Raw genomic sequence first — 19,438 nt, 5'->3', positions numbered from 1 at the left:
AGTGCAGGAATTAAGAATGCTATCTTAGAATTCCAATTCTGATTCAGAAATTTTGAATTTCTGATTCAGAAATTCTGAGTCATCAAATTTGCAAATGACACCAAACTGGGAAGGATGGCTAACACCCCAGAGGACAGGATCACACTTCAAAACGACCTTGGCAGATTAGAGAACTGGGCCAAAACAAACAAGATGAATTTTAACAGGGAGAAATGTAAAGTATTGCACTTGGGCAAAAACAATGAGAGGCACAAATACAAGATGGGTGATACCTGGCTTGAGAGCAGTACATGCGAAAAGGATCTAGGAGTCTTGGTTGACCACAAACTTGACATGAGCCAACAGTGTGACACGGCAGCTAAAAAAGCCAATGCAATTCTGGGCTGCATCAATAGGAGTATAGCATCTAGATCAAGGGAAGTAATAGTGCCACTGTATTCTGCTCTGGTCAGACCTCACCTGGAGTACTGTGTCCAGTTCTGGGCACCACAGTTCAAGAAGGACACTGACAAACTGGAACGTGTCCAGAGGAGGGCAACCAAAATGGTCAAAGGCCTGGAAACGATGCCTTATGAGGAACGGCTAAGGGAGCTGGGCATGTTTAGCCTGGAGAAGAGGAGGTTAAGGGGTGATATGATAGCCATGTTCAAATATATAAAAGGATGTCAAATAGAGGAGGGAGAAAGGTTGTTTTCTGCTGCTCCAGAGAAGCGGACACAGAGCAATGGCTCCAAACTACAAGAAAAAAGATTCCACCTAAACATTAGGAAGAACTTCCTGACAGTAAGAGCTGTTCGACAGTGGAATTTTCTGCCAAGGAGTGTGGTGGAGTCTCCTCCTTTGGAGGTCTTTAAGCAGAGGCTTGACAACCATATGTCAGGAGTGCTCTGATGGTGTTTCCTGCTTGGCAGGGGGTTGGACTCGATGGCCCTTGTGGTCTCTTCCAACTCTATGATTCTATGATTCTATGATTCTAAGTTTTATTCCAGTGGAGTGATGGGTCCTGCCATACTCCAGGGATGGGGAACCCTTGTCCCTCCAGATGTTACTGCATTTTCAACTCCCATCAACTCCAGACAGCATAGCTGCCATTGATGAGGATGCCAGTGGTGAGGAATGATGGGTCCCACAACATCTGGAGGACTGCTGAGTTTCTATCCCTGCTATACACAAAAACAAGATGTTGAGTGCTATTGATTGCAAGCCTCTGCTTAAGATAACCACATACAGGATTGACCTGACAAGAAAATTTTCTGCCTGAGGCAAACAAGACTGTGCATCCCCTCCTGCCGCTTCCATGTACAGTGGTACCTGGTACAGGGGTTACAGACGCTTCAGGTTACATACTCCACTAACCCAGAAATAGTACCTCGGGCTAAGAACTTTGCTTCAGGATGAGAACAGAAATTGTGCGGCGGCGGCGCAGCGGCAGCAGGAGGCCCCATTAGCTAAAGTGGTGCTTCAGGTTAAGAACAGTTTCAGGTTAAGAACGGACCTCCGGAACGAATTAAGTTCTTAACCCGAGGTACCACTGTACTTAAGTCAAGTGGACTAGCAGTAGAAACTTACTTTAATCCTGATTACAGGACAGTGTCCTCCACCATTCCTGAGGTCTGCAAGCTAGCTTTGGGGCACAGAACAGCACCTGTAATACACACAGCTCTGTTCTGCAACACCTCACAGCTACCAGCCAGCATCTGCTGCCAGAGTCAACTATCTCACTCTGCTTAATGGTAGAGCTGGTCCTTCTACTAGATGGAGATGCAGAATATCTGCATCATTAAAAGTTATATAAAAAGACATTTAAAACTTACATCTCATTGTGCTGCCTACCTGCTAAAATCCTTTCTACCAGTACTGATGACACAGCCGTGTGTTCATTTTGTAGTCATTTTAATTGTAAGAAAAATTCATATTGAATATAAAATCTGCCACAGATCACTATTCAGTCACTCGGACTGCAATCCTCAATACACTATTGCACTGAAATCCCCACTAACTTGCAAGTAAATATGCACTGCCAAACTCTGGCATCCTTTGCTCCTGGAAGGTTCACTGAAAACATCACCACCTATTCCCTACCTTATCTTTGAAATCTTATTCTGTGTTTGCCTATCTGGCACTGGAGTCAATATCCATGACAACATTATTAATGAGGTTCTTATCCTGTCGCTCCTCTTCCTAGATCTCTTGCCATTTAAGCGGCATGCTTAAAAAATTAGTTCACTGATAAGAATGAAACTTCAGATGAATTGTGGGCAAAGCCCTTAACACCCATGTGGGATCATAATGATGCCCTACATCAAAGGACACCTTCCCACAACAAGAGTCATTGACAAGACAGAGGCTGAAGTTGTTCTGGGAAGGACTGTGCAACCATGACTAGACTGACCGAATGACATTGCCTTAGCTTCATTGAGTGGGAACTGCTACTTATCAGCACTCAAACTGCTAGCTAGAGCTGCTGGTTATAAAATAACGTGACAATGCCCTATTCTTTCCCTTCCAAGTGAGACTGTTGTATCATCTGGTGTGGAGAAAGTGTCTTGGCTCACATGCTACATAGGAGTTAGATAGGAAAGGGGCATCTGTGGCCCTCCAGATGTTGGCTATAGTTCCTATGAGTCTCAGCCATCATGCCTCATCTCCATGCTGGTTGGGATTGATAGGAACTATAGTTCAATAAAATCTGGAGGGCCATGGGTTGTGGTTCAGAAGCACCTGCAGAGCCACATGTTTCCTTCCCCTGAGTTTAGAGGTGCCTGTGACATCGCTGCAAGTCACTTTCCACTATATATGTTATTTTGAATAGTCATTTGAAAACCATTTTCTTCCATTTTATTTCTTTGCATTAGAAATTGAACATCACCATCTTCAGTATACAACTCTTTCTGTTGTTTTTTTAATGTTCTCTCCCCCTATAACCAAATTTTTCTTTTGTAGGGGATTGCATTCTCTTTCATTACATGAAAATTTAGCTGTTGTGGTCAACAGCTAGCACTGATTCAGGAGTATCAGAAAGTTGGCATTGCCACCAAAGGAAAAACCCTCCTTTTAATGTGCCAACTAACATCTGATATAACCTGGACTCTTAAAGTAAAAAAAAAAAAAGGTGTCATGTTTTTAGTGAGATTTAGTGAGGCTTCTGAGCAATCCTGGGTATCTTTCCTAAAGAAAAAAAGACAGGATAGTAAAGTTTTCATAAACAACTAAATGGAAATATGGAAGTCACATGGAAATATGTCAGACTATGTGACCAAAGCCACACTTTGGAATCTTGAACCTTAATGCAAATTGTTGGGGGCAAAAATGTCCCCCCATTTTTCATTGTGCAACTCACATGTAGACCTACAGGTCACAAATTTCATAAATGTCATACATATTTCAGCCAGTTCCCACTTACTGTTTTCCTCAAAAACACAATGCACTCTGCAGAATACAGTGTGACATCACTGGTAGTTTGATACTGTACCTGACTTAAATGATAAAGATGCATATATATGCTGCATCCGTTTTATTCCTATTTGTGAGTGAATCCCGCACGTCCCCAGTGCACAGTGGTATATCCTGTTTGAGGCTTTGCATGAAATCTAGTTAGCCTTGTTTGCAAGTATTAATGTCACCCAAATAGAAGACTGAAAGTAAGAAGTGTTTACCAGAACAATCTCTGGTAAACCGTGGCCTGATCTATAGAAGTGGAAGATGCATGCAAGGGTCAAGGAGGCTGGAATTCCTGACATACTTTCCTGTGAGTAATCCCCACTGAAAACAGTGAGACTAATTTCTGAGTAAGCATTGGAATGCACCACTAATTAGATCTATTTAGTGCTGCTGCTGCTACTGCTTCCAATAAATTAGTTCTGCAATTAATTTATTTTTTTTAAAGGATAATCCTGCTTCCCAGAAATACTGTACTCCCAAATCAGTTTTCAAAAAAAGCAGTAAAATTGACAGGCATGTGCTGGGTAATATCACTACATTCTCTGTTTGTGGAGCACTGTAGTCCTGACTGGGTGAGCTGAATTGTGGAAAATTGATGTAAATATGATTTTGCCTTGAGTTGGACTCAATTGGCCATTTGGATTCCTTCCTTCTATGGTTTACAGTATATTGTGAAGTTACTATGGCACTATGTTGACAGAATCAATAAGCAGATAAGGAAGTCTAAATGAAGGTGTGAAAAGTTGGTGTAATTGCAGAATTAATTTTTACTACATTTACAATAGAGACATACTTGAGAATACTCATTGCTCTATATTTTAAGGCAGAATGGTCAGATATACAGATTTGAGTGTACAGAATGGTCATATATACAGATTTGAAGGGAAAGCATACTCTAACTTACCTAATAAAAGTTTGTTTTTATCTCTACAATCCGGCGTGTTCCATGGATTGTTACACGAAGCCCAAGGTAACACTTGTACAAGGGATGCAAAAAGGTAGAAAAGTGTATAGCACAATATAATATTATAATATATGGCTATTAGGACAGAGATAATCAGCATAGCAATGCCACAGCCTGAAAAAAAAAGAGAAGATCAAGGATCAGGGAGGATCACAATTTAAACTACTAAAAATACATGGGCTTGTATCCAACTAGTTCATACACAGAGTAGAGCGAAATAAATTAATGGACCTAAACTTGCCACATCCCATAATTTGTATGGGTTTACTTAGAGTAGGGCTAACATCAAATATAATCCAGAGTGAACTAAAGGATAACATTCAGGCTGCCTAGTCATATACAACATGGACACATTTTAGTTTAAATAGCATCTTATTTTTCAGGCTTTTTTTTTTTACTGAAAATAGTTCAACATGCCTTGCAGCTCAAGCCTATCTATTTTTAAGTCCCACTGAATTCAGCTTGGCTTTCTCCCAAGTAAATGTTGTGCTGGAATGTAATTCATAGTGGTTAACAGAATATTTTTGTCTTGGCACAAAATCCATCTCGGGCTGCCATATAACAGGGCAGTGGAGCTGTCACCCCATTCTTGAAGACCACATGTGATTTATTACGCTATGGGATCTACATTTAAAGGATCAAAAATAAATGCTTTCTACATTAATATCAGCACTCTTTCGTCTACAAAAATAATATTTCCATTATCTTCATTGATCTTGGATTGAATCTTTCTATGTTCCAAAGTAATATCTAATTCTGCATCATGGGATTATAATGATAAGTCATCACTCAGTAAAGTCTCTTTTTTTAATGCTTTTAAAAATACACTGTTTTGTTGCAATTCCCTAAGAGTGACAGAAGAGCCTGCTGGCTCAAGCCAACGACCCATCTAGCTCAGAATCCTGTTTTCACAGGGGACAATCAGATGCGTAAGATGCGTACCTTCAAGCAGGGTCTGTACACCAGAGCACTCCATCCTGCATTTTCCAGCAACTGGTATTCAGGAAAAACATACTGCCTCTGACCATGGAAGCAGAGCAGAGCCATCAGGCAAGTAACCATCGATAGCCTAATGCCCTCCACCAATTTGTCCAATTATCTTTCAAAGCTTCTTCTCATTTCATGTCAGTACATTTGTCACCACCACACCAGCCAACATGAACCTTTAAACAGCTCTCCCCAGTGCTGCCTATACAAGGGAAGTGGGAAAGTACCATGCGGCATGGTATGTGCGAGATATTTAGCACTGAAGGGAAGTGCTATTTTCTTATGAGACGTACGTGACACCATAAAAGTGATGCAGCCGTGGAATGCTCTTCTCCTGCTGGGAAGTGCAGCATGGATCCACTAAAGCAGAAAAGTGCTGCATTACTACTACATCAGTCATTGCAAGGTCACCTCAAGGTCAAAGTCAGACTGCAGCGCATCAGCCACTGTTCTCGTAGCAGTGCCACACAGAGGAGAACTCATGTCATCTCTCTTGCTTTGAACTGAAGGAAAACCATGATCTCCAAGTTAAAAAGACACACACACACACACCATGCACACAAAATGCCACAGGACAAGGCATTGTTTCTGCTCAGCTCACCTTGTAAGGCAGGGATGGCTTTCCAAACAGACACAGGTCCCTGACTAGCAAACTGCCCCAGAGAAACCTCCAGGAAGAAGATGGGGATCCCAGCCAGAGCCAACATTGTCAAATAGGGAATAAGAAATGCACCTAATGGAAGAAGAGAATACAGATCTCAGGGACAGCATGGGTGGGAAAGGGCACAGCCCTGACATTTTGTAGCTGTTCTATTTTGTGCATTGCAAAAGCACTTTACAACCCTTCCCCCCCAAACCCCTGCCGAGCAATACCAAACTTTTTGAAACTAATGTATTTCCTGTTTAGAAACCCTTTGCGGAGATGCTTTGTCGGCAGAAAGCAGGGCTCTCTCCCTTGGGAAAGCTTTGCATGTTGGTCAGATTGGCAGAAGGTATTTTCATGCCCCATAAAACCCACAGTTATAATTACCAGGGCATATTAAAACAAAATTAGGGTGTTCCTAACAATCCTTATTTTGAAGGTAAAGAAAGCAGGCTAAAGAAAACACATTGGTGCCCACTCCTAATATCTACCCAGAAGCAGCCCCACTGAACTCTGTAAGGGTTACTAAGACTGCATCCACGAGACTTCCAGTTCAAGGGGCAATCCTGTGTATACAGATGGTTGTAAATCCTATTAGATTTAGTGGAACTTAATTTCCTGGCAAATACGTGCCAGATCTCAGCCTGTGCAGGGCTGTTCCCCCTTCTAGCCACCTCGACAAAACCTGCCTTGTTCAGTTCAACCGCTCCTGACCCGCCTTCTCCTTGGGGCATATTATGGATTTGCTTCTGCACCGTGTCAAACAAGGCTGACTGTTCGGAGTGGAAATGGCTGCCAGACTTGCTGCAGGTGGTGCAGCTAATTCAATTACTACTCATAATTTCTCTCATCATCACCTACAACTGCGTCTCAGGGCTTCCTGGAGTGTGTCCTGGGGAGGGAAGTCAGCGTTGTTTTCAAGAGGGGCGGGTGAGGGGGGTGGGGATTGCGCTGGAAACAGCCGGCTCCTAATTTCAAATTTTAAAATAAATCACGTTGGGATGGCATTTATGCATTTGACAATGAAGTCTTCCAAGCAACTGTGTTCGTTACTTGTATAAAATATAGCCCGCAGCCGCTGCTGTTGACTCACATTAGGAGGGAAGATCAGCAAACCTGGACTGCCCACGCTGAGACTGCTGTTCAGAATTCTGTTGTGAAATCGAAATCAGGAGAGCTTTGCAATGATGCCAAAAAGACAAATTATTTGCACTGGACCAGGGACTGCGCCTGCGCAAACTTGAGACGCAGCTTCTTAATCTGCTTGTTCTGTTACCCAAATTTGGGAGAGATCCTCAATGAACTCGGTAGAATATATTTCTGGGTATACTGGCTTCAGATTAGGTACAATAAGTGCGTCTATGTGGTTTCTTTCGATCCCACTGAATTGGGAGTAAATTTACTGAGATCCCAAAGCAAATGTGTTCAGGATTTCAGCCCCAACCCGAATTCAGCAACAGTTTGGACAAATGGCATGTTGGGTAAATCACGTGTATGGAATAATGGTGATTGATTAATATATATATCGGGTATTGATAAAAAATACACCCTGGAAACCTTGAGGTTTAGAATAATCAGAGTGGAGTCCCCCACCACCACCGTTTGAAATTGAATCATAATAAACAACCACTTCTTGTAGATTTGGAGACAACCACATGTTTTTGTTTTATGTGAAGTTGAAAGTTTTCTCCAAAACCGTACAATCCTGTGATTTCACTCAAAACAGAAAAAGCTCGGCGGTTGGAGCATCTGCTTCGTATGCAGAGGTCCCACGTTCAAGCCTCGGCATCTCCATGTGCAGCTGGGAGGAAACCCCGCCTGAACTCCTGGGTTGCTGCTGCCAGTCAGTGTAGACAATACTGAGTTAGATAGGCCAATGGTTTAGACTCAGTATGTGGCAGCTTCCTATCTTCCTAAGAAAGGTGACTTTTGTGGTGTTGGGTGTACTGACTACACCGAGACATACAAACGAGAAAAATATGTTAACATGCAGCGTTCAGCAGAAGGTGAGGAATTGCCGTTTAGGCTTAGTCCAATTAATCAGAGCGGGAAAAATATATGCACTTTTTCGCTCATGAAATTCTAATATCTGTAAGGCTGGTCTTGTTCTCTCTGTATGTCATATACGGGTTGGAAAGGAAATCGCCAAACTCCGATAGTAATTAAAGCAACGTCGAGATTAATGGCAATAATGCACTATGAGAAAGCTGGATTGTTTTAAATGCACATTCTACTATTTTCGTTTGTGATTGTGAGAGGTACGTTACATCTCTTTCATTTCTGAACGGGGGGGGGAATCATTTTGTTTTAGGCGTTGTCTAATTCTAATAAATGAAAATATTTTTATCTTTGTGGTTTCTCAGTTTGGATGTTGCCCCCCCCCTTTACTGTAGTCACAACTGGTGGGAAAATATTTCCAAATTAGGGTTTGTTTGTTTTCCATAAAGCAAGAAGGTTCGGTGGTAACAATTCTCACGCAGTTTTTCAGGGCTTGATTGCCGTATCAACTATATTTTATTTTATTTTTCAGAGAGGTCGGTAGAAAGCTTTACTGTCTCTTCACTTTCCAGACTCTAGTCCCTAATCCATTGCCTGTTTATTTTGAAGTTCCCAAAAAAAGGAAGAAAAGCTGTTTGGGGAGGACAATTTGGAGGGAACAAATAGTCGGAAGGGAAAGGGCTAAGGCAACAGACACTTCTCTGCCCCCTCCGCTCAAATTGGCAGCCCCCCCCTTGATGCATTTCAGTTTAAAGGGGGCGTCGGGAGACCTTGCACCTCTAGCATGCAGTTTGGGCCCCAAAGGGTCCCATTAGTTCAAGAGGGCTGGTTTCTGAATGACTGCCTCGAATTGCAACCATGATCATCTGCATGCAGACTCTTTCCGAAGGATTTGCTGCGAAAATCTGCTCTCGCTTGCTTTGCTCTTTGAAATGATTGCCTCGCTCCCTTTACTTGAGGTAGTCACCCCGAAACATTTGGAAGAATAAAAGGTTGGGAGATCTCCAACGCTTGTTTACTCAGAAGCAAGTCTCTCTAAGCTCAGCTAGGTGCACAGCTGGAAGATCGCAGCCGATCCTAAGCATGCATATTTGGAAGCAGATGTCATCGTTTCAAAAGAGATCCATCCAGGACTCATTCAGTCCTTTTATGTTTTGTTTATGTACACTGTACATTCTGTTAGGTTTCGCCAAGGTCAGATTCAGCAGTGGCGGCGGCGGAGCTTCACTGCAGACCTTAAACCAAACGATTTGCTTTTAACTGATAACATAGAATCGCACACTTGTCGTCCGCATCGGGTGGAATAAAGACCTTACTTCGGGTCACTAATGCGGATTAGAATTTACTTCACCCGCAAACATGCCTTGAAGTCTATTTTGTTCATTTTTCACGCAACGCAGATTATAGGATAGGGGCGTGATATGGGGTGCTTAATGGGTACTTCTAACATAAGGTGAAGTAACCTTTCCTATGAACACCAAGATCAAGAGATAGTCACGCTTTTAAACCCAGGGGCATCGATTTCTCTGGCTGCTCCGGTTTTCTAGAACAGGGCTTGCGGGTTTCTGACGATGGACAGCTTCTGACCCCGCCCCCTGCCCCGCCCCTTTCCCCCTCGCCATCAGCAGCACCCACCCCTTTGCTTCTAAGGCACTGGCTGAAAGCCTGATCCAGAAACCAGAGGGAGTGGGGAAGCTCGAATTTAAGCTGACTGAGGAAGCAGTTTACGTTCAAGCTCAGCGCTCCGTTTAACCCGGCTGGTGGATCAAAGGCCCCAGCGTTACCCCTTTCTGAGCTGCAGGGTGTAAAAAGAGAGGAAAATCCATACCTCCCCCATTCTTAAAGGCCAGGTACGGGAACCTCCAGACATTGCCCAGCCCTACTGCATAACCCACCATGGAGAGGATGAAGTCCAGCTTGCTAGACCAGTTTCCCCGGGCTTTATTTTCGTCCCCTTCATCCTCCTCCTCCGGCTGGAGGGAGACAGAAACGAAAACACAATTACATCGACGCGATAGCACACAACGAGTTCACATGCGGAATGTCTGAGCTGCCATCCCTAAGCAAACTGTACCGCAGTAGTTGCAGTAGTAATTGGTTTGATAATTATATACATAACAATAGATTAGTATTATTATTATTATTCATCAGTCCATACCATAAACATAAATTGCAGCGTTAACGTCTATTGGACCCTTGAGAGCTACAGCATTTAACTGTGGCGTGGGGAAAGAATGAACTGAAAATGTCCTCTAGAAGAAGAAGAAGAGTTTGGATTTGATATCCCGCCTTTCACTCCCTTTAAGGAGTCTCAAAGCGGCTAACATTCTCCTTTCCCTTCCTCCCCCACAACAAACACTCTGTGAGGTGAGTGGGGCTGAGAGACTTCAGAGAAGTGTGACTGGCCCAAGGTCACCCAGAAGCTGCATGTGGAGGAGCGGAGACGCGAACGTGGTTCCCCAGGTTACAAGTCCACCGCTCTTAACCACTACACCACACTGGCTCTAGGAACGTTAGAGGTGATTCACTCCCACAGGTACTTCGCTGGGAATCTTAGGACTCGCTGATCTGCAGTTGGCTCTGTCACAAAACAAGAGAAAGCCCCAGGCACTTTTAAGTCCCATTGGCAGAGTTATGTATGTGTTAAAATCTCTCCTTGTTGAAATCGATGAGAGCTTAACAGTGACTTCTGATCACGTCCTCCTCCGAGTTTGAGGTCATAAGAAGATCCCTGGCCAGCTTCCCTGCCTGCACCCCCCCCCCCACGAGTGAATGTGGAAGGCAGACTCCAGTGGTATTTGGAGCAAACATGCCCTGGGCCTGGCGCGCATCATCACCCTTTTAATCGGGTCAGGAATGGGAAGAAGTTTAGAACAAAAGCGGAAAACCTGACGGTGCCTAAGGCGAGAGCGAGATGCGCCGAGGGATCCACTTCAAGGCTTCAGGTGGCTGAGTTAAGCAGTAAGCGATTGGGAGAGGCGAGCTGGCGCCGTAATGACTCGCGCCGGCTGTCTGCTGCGCACAGCGCTTTGGGGAGCATTTGCCCGGGGCGCGTGAACTGTCCCCCTGGTCGTTTGCCATCCCTCAACCCCCAGTTACCACACGGTCCATTCTCCCTCCAGTCACTGCTTAGGGAAAGAAGAGCAGCGAGGCGGGAATGGGGCTGTGTGTGTGAGAGAGAGAGAGTGGGAGAGAGGCGCTTGAACTTACTGAAGAGCTAAAGAAAGCGGGAAAAGAGGCCGCTGGCGAGGAGAAGCGCCGGTTTGGAGCTGCTCTGGGGCCACACAGCTTCAGTCATACCCAGGGACGACGCTTCGGTGGAGGGGCTCGGCCGAGGGGAGGAGGCAAAGCATTTTTCGGGGGGAACGTCCTCCTGAAGGCACTGGCGACGCTACCAGACCCAACTCGGGGCTTGGTGAACCCGAACGGGAGCGCGAGGTGATGGAAGTTCAGCCTAACCAAACTCGCCACACACGCGCGCGCGCGCCGCTGGGGAGGGTCCCGAAGTCCTAAGAAAAGTCTGTCCTGAGGAGAAGGAGGAGGAGATTCAGGCTTCCTCAGCTTCGCTGGGCTACAGCAGCAACTGCGTCATGACGCACGACCTGCGCGCTGGCCTTTGGTTCGACCCGCCAGGGCTGAGTGGCCGCCATTGTCTTCTTCCAGGCCTACGCCGTTCCAGGGCCTTGGATGTCCCCTGTCCGCAAGGCATAGTCCCTCTGTCACTGAAGGGCTGGCACTTTCCCTTTCTGGACGAATAGGCAACTCCTCAGGGCCGAGGCGAGGGATTTTCGCCCCCGTTAAATATTGGGAGGTGGGGCTGCTTCCCTAAGTTGATGGGCATTTGCCATTCAAGTACTGTGCGTGCACCGTGTCATGTGATCGATTACCTCCCCCCTCGCCAATATTTTGTTCAAATTGGCCCCTTGAGCCCAGCGGTTCATCGGGACTGCGGGGAGAAAGGATGAAGGTTCTCTTCCCCACGGACCCGATCCTGCCCCGTCCCATGAACACAACACCCGCGCCCGGCTTGGCAGATACAGCGTGATCAAAGCGGTGCGCCGATTATCGAAATAAAACAGATCAGATGTAATAAAAGTTGCGGCCCTGAAATGTAAACGCCGCGACTGAGGGCGAATGATTCCTTGGCTTGAGCTTAACTGGAGCCGGTGTTGTGTAGTGTAGTGGTTAGAGCAGTGTTTCCCAACCTTTTTTGGTCATGCCCCACTTAAGCATCTCTAAAATCTTGATTGCCCCTCCCATATAATTCTTATTATTCAAAAAGTGAACTCCTATTCACGTGGAGGAAGCATTAACTTGGTCTAAACATTCTCGAATTGCCCCCCCCCCCCTTAAAAATCAGATTGCCTCCCTGTGGAGGGAACCATGGGGTTAGAGCGTCCGGCTTCGATCTGGGAGACCAGGCTTCGAATCCCCGACCTTGGGCCGAACATTATCACTCCAAACTAACCTCACAGGGTTGCTGTGTAAGGAGAAAATAGAGAGGGAAAGAAGCAAATACGCCAACTTGAGGTGCTTGGAGGAAAAGCGGAAGATAAATTTAATTTTTAAAGTGTACTAACTCAGTTCCTTTTTTCTTTAGTTGGACACCAGTTTGCATTGTAGGGAGGGCAAAGAGGACACTGTGTCAAACTGTAGATTATCCGGAAACGGATTAAAATACCCAGTTTCTCGTGGGTAGCAGGAATCAAATCGCAAGAATAATGCACCGCGGGGACTGAATCTTCAGATTTGCTCGCTACTTAGGCAACGTGGTCCACCACATGCAGCTGAGCCCACAAATGAACCATCTCGATCTAACTCGGCGGAATTTCTGAAACGTAACCCAATGTAGTTCTTCTGCGCCCTGACACTTAGATCGTTTTAAATCGTAGTGATGAAACTTAATTGTGCTAAGTGGGCGGATATATCTGTCCTTCACTCGAGAGCACGTGATAACGGCATTCTGAAAAGTGAGCACATTTGCGTTTGATAGCTTCTCACACTTCAACCGTAACCTTCGCTGGTTATAATGTGCAGTCGAATCCGGTTTTGCAAACCACAATAATGTACATGGCCTTAACTGCACATCTTAAGCCCACGGGGACCCAACCACATAATCTGATGTCTTTGCACTTGTACTGCTCACGAGGTAGCAGTAGGATGCTGTCCTCACGACCAGAAAAGCAGTCAAACCGACACCTTAACCGAGACTATAGATGCGCTGATGCGCATTGTGTGAATGCGGACGGGAGGGCGCAGCATGCTCTACTCCGCATCAATGCCTTCGGAGCGGAGAAAGACAGCGCTGCCTCTAGCCGTGGACGCCTCTGTTTCTTAGCAGAGGCCACTGTCAGGGTACCAGGTGCGCGCTTTCACCAGCCCGGCCCCCTTTCTACATCACACCGCAGTGCCCGGGACTTGCTCACTGACCCCGACTGACGATTGAACTGTCTGAGATGGAGTGATTGATCACAGAGCCCGGGCCCGGTGGGGCTTCGAGCAGAGGGCCTGCTACGGTTGGCTCTTTGCTTGGGTGGTTTTTTGTTGTTCGCTTTGATTGCCTTCCCCGTTTGCTCGACAGGCAAGAGCGCTCCCCAAGGGTCCCTTTTGGACAGCGGCGCTGGGGACGCTCAGAGCCGGGAAGGAAGAGTGAACTTTGGGAAACTGGAGTCGCAGCTACAACTGCTCTCTAAGGGGGAGGGAGACTCTTCTCGCGCACGTGCCAGAGAAAGAGAAAGAGATAGGGTTAATTAGGTTAATCAGCTATGAATAGCGCTCAGACAAAGCGGTGCAAGGTAATGAGTATTTTTCGATTGGAGGTGGCAGGTCCCGCCGCAGCAAACGACAAGAGGCCAATGGGACTTAATCCTTTCTTGTTATGGTTTCTCTCTGCCAAGCTAGCGAGAGATACATAATCACAGAAGTAGATGGAAATATGCATACGCCCGTGTGTATTATAATTGTCATTGCCCACCAAAACCTTAAGAATGGGTCGGCTAAGAAATCAATAAATACTCATATTTGTTTGCTTTTGCGTGTCAGTTTCCCTCCCAGACTCAGGCGAATACTGAATGACTTTTTGCGCAGTTGAGTGGAAGGTAATATGTGTGCGTTGAACAGGGTAGTTACGCAGAGTCAGTCTCGGGATGTTTACTTGGAAGTAAGTCCAGCCTGTTCAGTAGACTTACTCCCAGGTAAGCAACAGCGAAACATTTTAGCTACTCTCTATTTCGCCTTATAGATCGATTTCCCTTTTCGCGCTCCAGTGTCCAATAATGGCCACATTTTATGATCTGTTGGAGGAGATCCACTTCCCTTCTCCTAATTGGTGCCTGAGCCCCGGGAAGGAGAGAGAAGAGTTATTTCGAGTCTATGTGCTTAAGAGAGAAGAATACCTAGATCATCATTGTCATCATTTCCAGACCCTCGTTTTCCTTCTTTCTACTGCACGCAGGAGGAGGATTACTTTCAAGATCGCTCACTGCGAAGCCTAAATCTGATTTAGTATACCCGAAATTTCTATTAGGGATGCATTCTGCGTGGAAAGTGGCATTGGTGGACATCCGCCTATGTTCAAACCACTTGTGTTAGATCCGAAAAGGCGTGGGGTGGGGGAAGAGAAGAGAGACAGAGAGAAATAGAAGGCAGTAACAGGGGGAAACGACTTACCTCAGTGACCGCACGGCCAGGGAGAACAGACGTGATCCCATCTGTGCCCAAGACCACGGTGCTCTGGCTCATGTTCACCCAAGCGCCCTTGGCATTGTTTTGCTCCAGTGTGCTCTTACCAATACTTTGATTAGCTTCCCCGTCTGTGCTTTGCAACGGGGGGATTTTGCAAGGGGCAATGTGGGCCTGGAGGGTGTTCCCTGCGCTGGGGGCGTTCTTGAGAGGGAAAGGGTCTATAGAGTCTTTCACTGGGGCGAGTTTGCAGATGCCAACTTTGGTCCTCTCGGAATCATTTGCCCTGGCTTCGTCGGGTGGCAAAGTTTTGTTGTCGCTGGAGAGAGCGGTGGCGACTTTGGTCAGCTGGGACGGGACTTGGGACGGCAGGTTCTGCGGGTGCTCCGTCTCGGGGCTGTTCCTTATCATCCCGGCGCTTTCCAGTGGCCCAGAGGCGGCTGACTCGGGGCTGTTCACCAGCTGTTTGCTCATCTCCTTTTGACTGGCGTAATCCTGAAAGAGCAGAGGCACACTGAAAAGAGGGAAGCAAAAGCGGTCCTGCCACAGGACAAGGGGCCCGTCCCTGACATACAGTGTTTGTATTGTGGTTGCACTGCTAAAGATAATCGCGAAGGCGTCGCAGCAGATTCGGTTTAGGCAGCCCTCCCCTCGCTAATCTTCATACTGTAAGCTAGAACTGCATCGGCGCCCTCAGATTCCAGTATTAGATAGATGCAATATAGCTTCCAGCTCTCTGCTTGCAAACCTCCTTGATTTTCTCATCACGACTGTCGGATGCTCTTTTCTCCTAGCACCATTGTAGAAAGATTCTTTAATTTTACGCCCCATTTCCTTTCTGTCATTCAGCAATGCACACTAGCTTTGGATTGGGGGGGGGGTCGGCATTCTGCCTTCGATGCAGCTAGCGAGACATAGCGAAACTCAATAATATTGGTTCCTATATTCCCCCAGTAATGATTTTTCTCAATAATTTAGTCTAATGGTGGAAAAAAGAAAAGGCCTGCAAGAAGCGTTAAAGGCACATTATCTATTACAACAAATGCTAAACTGTATTTTCTGAAATTCCAATCCTCAGCATGTTACTCAGAAGTAAATGGGATTTATTTCTCATTCAGCACAGGAAAATCCAGAGGTTTATTTTTTAGGCCGCAATTCTATACTATACTATACTATTACTATACTATACTTGGGAGGAAGTCTCAGTTAACACAAAATGGCTGAGTCGGCATGTATAGTATTGCATTGCTAATATTTAAGACGTCTGTACTGTACCAGTATTAAATATTGGCCACATTCTTCCAGCCTGTGTTTTAACTTTTTACATCTCTTTTTACATCTCTTAATCCTTTTGAAGGTGTGTGTTATAATAAACAACGGTGCTAACTAAAACCACACAACTTTAGAAAGTCACATTTTGCTGCCCTTAAGAGAATAACCCTTTACGACTCTGAAAAGCAAACATGTAGGCAGTTTCTTGTCCGCATTTGGATTTCAGGATCGAGAACCCTCAAAACGCGCATAATTAATAACTGCAGCTTCAGAACTTCAGTAAAGAAAGCAAATTTTACTCTTGCACTGAAATACACCCACATTTTTGCATGTCCTCCCCACTTTTCCTCCCCACTGCCGCTTTAGTGTATAGAGGAATGCGGAACGCTCTCTACGCAGGAATGTGGACGTTCAGGACCCTGGACAGCGCCAACGCCTCCACTCGTCCCCTCCCCACTGCAGTCGACACTTTCCCAAGTCTAAAAGTGCGCTGCTTATGTATGTTCCACTGAGAAGCATCCTCCACTTTGTACAGTGGGGCTCACTTTCAAGGAAGTGTATTCAGGGATGCAGGCTGAACCACATCCCCAAACTTAATTTGCAGCCACTTTTCATTTTAAGAGTAAAATACAATTTCCCCCCAGCCTAAACATTCCCAAAAGAAACAGAAAAGAGAGGGGGGGGACCCAGAGCACCATCACTTACCATGTCTAAAGTAGCATCAGATAGAACCCGCAGAGGTAAAAACAGCAGCACAGGCAAAATGGGTAGACTGGGTTTTGCTCCGGCAAGACCAAAGCTTTCTATACCTCCGTGGGAAAGACTGGGTTTGCGTCAGTGCATAGCAAGGTGCCCTTCGTATGACATTTTCTTGATAATACGAGCTTGATAAATCATTACCCTTGGATTCGGATTTTAAAGGGACAACAAGAAGCCTGCGCGCCGGCTCGCTGTCACTCAGGCAGCGGTTGGGATTACGTGTTCGGTGTGACTCATTGGGGCGGGGGGATATGCTGAATAAGCCAAGCCCAACGAAAGCAGAACTTTCTTGCTGGTAATTAGAAAAAGAACATGTGAGGAACACGTCCTATTGCACCCAAAGCACAAACGCGAGCCGCGAAAGACCTCCCCGCCTCCGCCTCCCTCCTGCGAGCACCGCTCTACGTCTCCTTACGCTTCAAGCCAGAACCTCTGCAATGGACACACCCCATTCCACCACGTCTTTCGACTTTTTTTTTAGACGCTTCAGCCCGTGCGCCTTCTTCTCCCTGCCTTTCAGCTGCAGGCTGGCCACGGCAGCGTTTTGATTTAATGTAACAGATCTTCAGGAAAGGGGAGGAATCTCCCCTCTCCCGGCTTCTGTCCACAAAACGCAACTGGAGACATAACACAGACGAAATCAACCCAAGCAGCTCAGGAATGTGTTAATATCCATCGAGGTCATCTTTAGGGCAGTGGGGTGAAGAGAAAAAGACATGCTGAGCATATTTGATGCGTTTAAAAAATGCTTGAGGTTGAGCAGGTAAGGAGGAACTGTTGGATCCAATCTTCGAGCGCAAAGTTGAAGCGCCCTTTGGACAACTCTGCGCATCCTAGAGAATTCCCGAGATTCTCTAAGCAGCTCTGGCTCATTGTTTCCCATGTAGCTTCGATGTGTAAGTAAAAGCTTTAGTTACAGAACAGCAGCCGTAAAAGGAACACGATTATATTTTTTGCACGCTTCCCAAACTGGACAGTACAGGGTACATGCTGCGATCCTAACCAGTCACTCTTATGAGGAAACAATTTCCCTTAAAATCAATGCAGCATTATTTCAAGCAAACGCATTTAGGATCAGCGTGAGTTTTGAACATATATGTACGTATGTATAGTGGCCTTGTGCACATTGTGGAAAAGAATATTCCACCCGCCTTTTATGTATCTCTGTGTATACAATTATGAAATGCACACTTGCAATTTAAAAATACAAGCAATATCCTGCTTCGTTCGATGCCCTTCAGATGTCTAGCACGGATTCCAACTGAAGACATTAGCAAACTTCTATTAACCCACATTATCTCAGTGCTGCAGCATCAGATATGCTACTAAAAAGTTGGGCCGGCAGCTCTCTTGGCTTTTTAGGAGTCAGGCACACTTGAGACTCAACCGCACTGAACACAGTAGGACTTATTTCCGAAGGCATTGCTGTGTGCTTAAAAGAAAATAAAAATCGTGAATCAAAATATACGATTTAAAAAAAAATTAAGAAAGATGTGTACCGCGCACGCATATAACACCGGTGGTGGTGGGAGTATTTATCAGAACATAAATAAAATAATTTGCATCTTGCTTTGAAATGTTTTCCTTACTGTGTTTCTTACAGCGCAGTCTTGTACTCACTCAGAAGTGCGTTCAGTGGGGCTTACTCCTAGGTAAGAGTGTATAGGACTTCAGCTTTCAGCAAGAGTAAGTCCCATTGAATTCAATGTTATTTGCCTCTAAGTAGATGTGACAGAGTCACGCTGTTGATAGCTTAACTATCCTATTGAAATCAACGCCATTTAAAAGCACCAAGCTGTAGCTGAATCGTGCCCAAGGTTTCAATTCAATTGCAGATACAGCTGTGGGTTACAGAACAGATTTGTTTTTTTACTTTTGGTGTCACCCAGACCCCCCCAAATTAGAGTAATCCCTTTAAAATACATGAACTAAATTAAAAGAGACAAACCATCCGTCTTAAAGGACTAGTGTTGTTTGCCACAGTTTCACTGTCCGGAGCAGGAGACTTCGATAAATAAGGTAGGGTTCGAACTACAGGAATCTGCTGATAAATTTCTGGCCGTTTTAGCGCACTGTTAATTTATTAAATTTGAAAGTGGAACAATAAAGTAGTAACAACAACCGGACATCTTTATCTTCAGTGAAAAACACACCAGCAGAATTTTGTTAGCCACATCGATGAATTGGAAGTGGAAACTCACATAATTGCAAATGGGTGATTAACTAAGTGAACTAGGAAGAGAGTTTCAGGGTGCTTTCCAAGCTCATAACATTTAACTTTTCAGAGCTTCATCCCGCCCCTCTCTCACACACTTTTACCGAAGTCAAACAAGTCCATTAACCTCATTAGAAGTTGGCTGAAGAATAATACAGAGCTAGTTTTCCTATGCAAGAAGATCTCGGTAGTGGTTAAATTATACCCCCCGAGCCTCCCCTCTCTCAGTATTCTCAAAACTAATCTTCGCAGCGCCCAAACTCACCCAACTACAATGCGCTGGTTCCACAAGAGAACCAAAGCAAGGAATGGTTGTAGCGCTTAAATAAATGTAGATGGAAATAGATTCATTTTGTCTCCAATGTAATCTAATTAGCTTTCATTTGTGCGGAGACATCCAGTGTATTATTCATCAGATTATTTTCTACACGAGGAAGAGTTAACGGGGAGTATCCCAAGCCCCTTTCTCCGCACTCTC

The 19,438-nt window shown here is 45.3% G+C and overlaps 1 protein-coding gene across 1 annotated transcript in view; it reads right to left on the bottom strand.

Moving 5' to 3' along the window:
• The window catches only part of SLC6A5 (solute carrier family 6 member 5), a 74,074-nt gene extending 57,325 nt beyond the window's left edge, over positions 1–16,749 (bottom strand). Inside the window, exons 1-5 of the mRNA XM_079966720.1 lie at positions 16,692–16,749; positions 14,712–15,209; positions 9,862–10,006; positions 5,994–6,125; positions 4,346–4,519 (exon numbers count right to left, since the gene is read on the bottom strand). Coding sequence (XP_079822846.1) covers positions 4,346–4,519; positions 5,994–6,125; positions 9,862–10,006; positions 14,712–15,209; positions 16,692–16,694 — 952 coding nt within the window. The 5' untranslated portion in view covers positions 16,695–16,749. The remainder of the gene's footprint in view (positions 1–4,345; positions 4,520–5,993; positions 6,126–9,861; positions 10,007–14,711; positions 15,210–16,691) is intronic.
• Between the last annotated feature and the right edge of the window lie 2,689 nt (positions 16,750–19,438).

This window comes from Podarcis cretensis (genome assembly GCF_951804945.1).
Source record: "Podarcis cretensis genome assembly, chromosome: 1".
NCBI lineage: Eukaryota > Metazoa > Chordata > Lepidosauria > Squamata > Lacertidae > Podarcis > Podarcis cretensis.
Note: the sequence above shows the minus strand (reverse complement) of the source record. Positions and strands in the feature narration are given on the sequence as shown.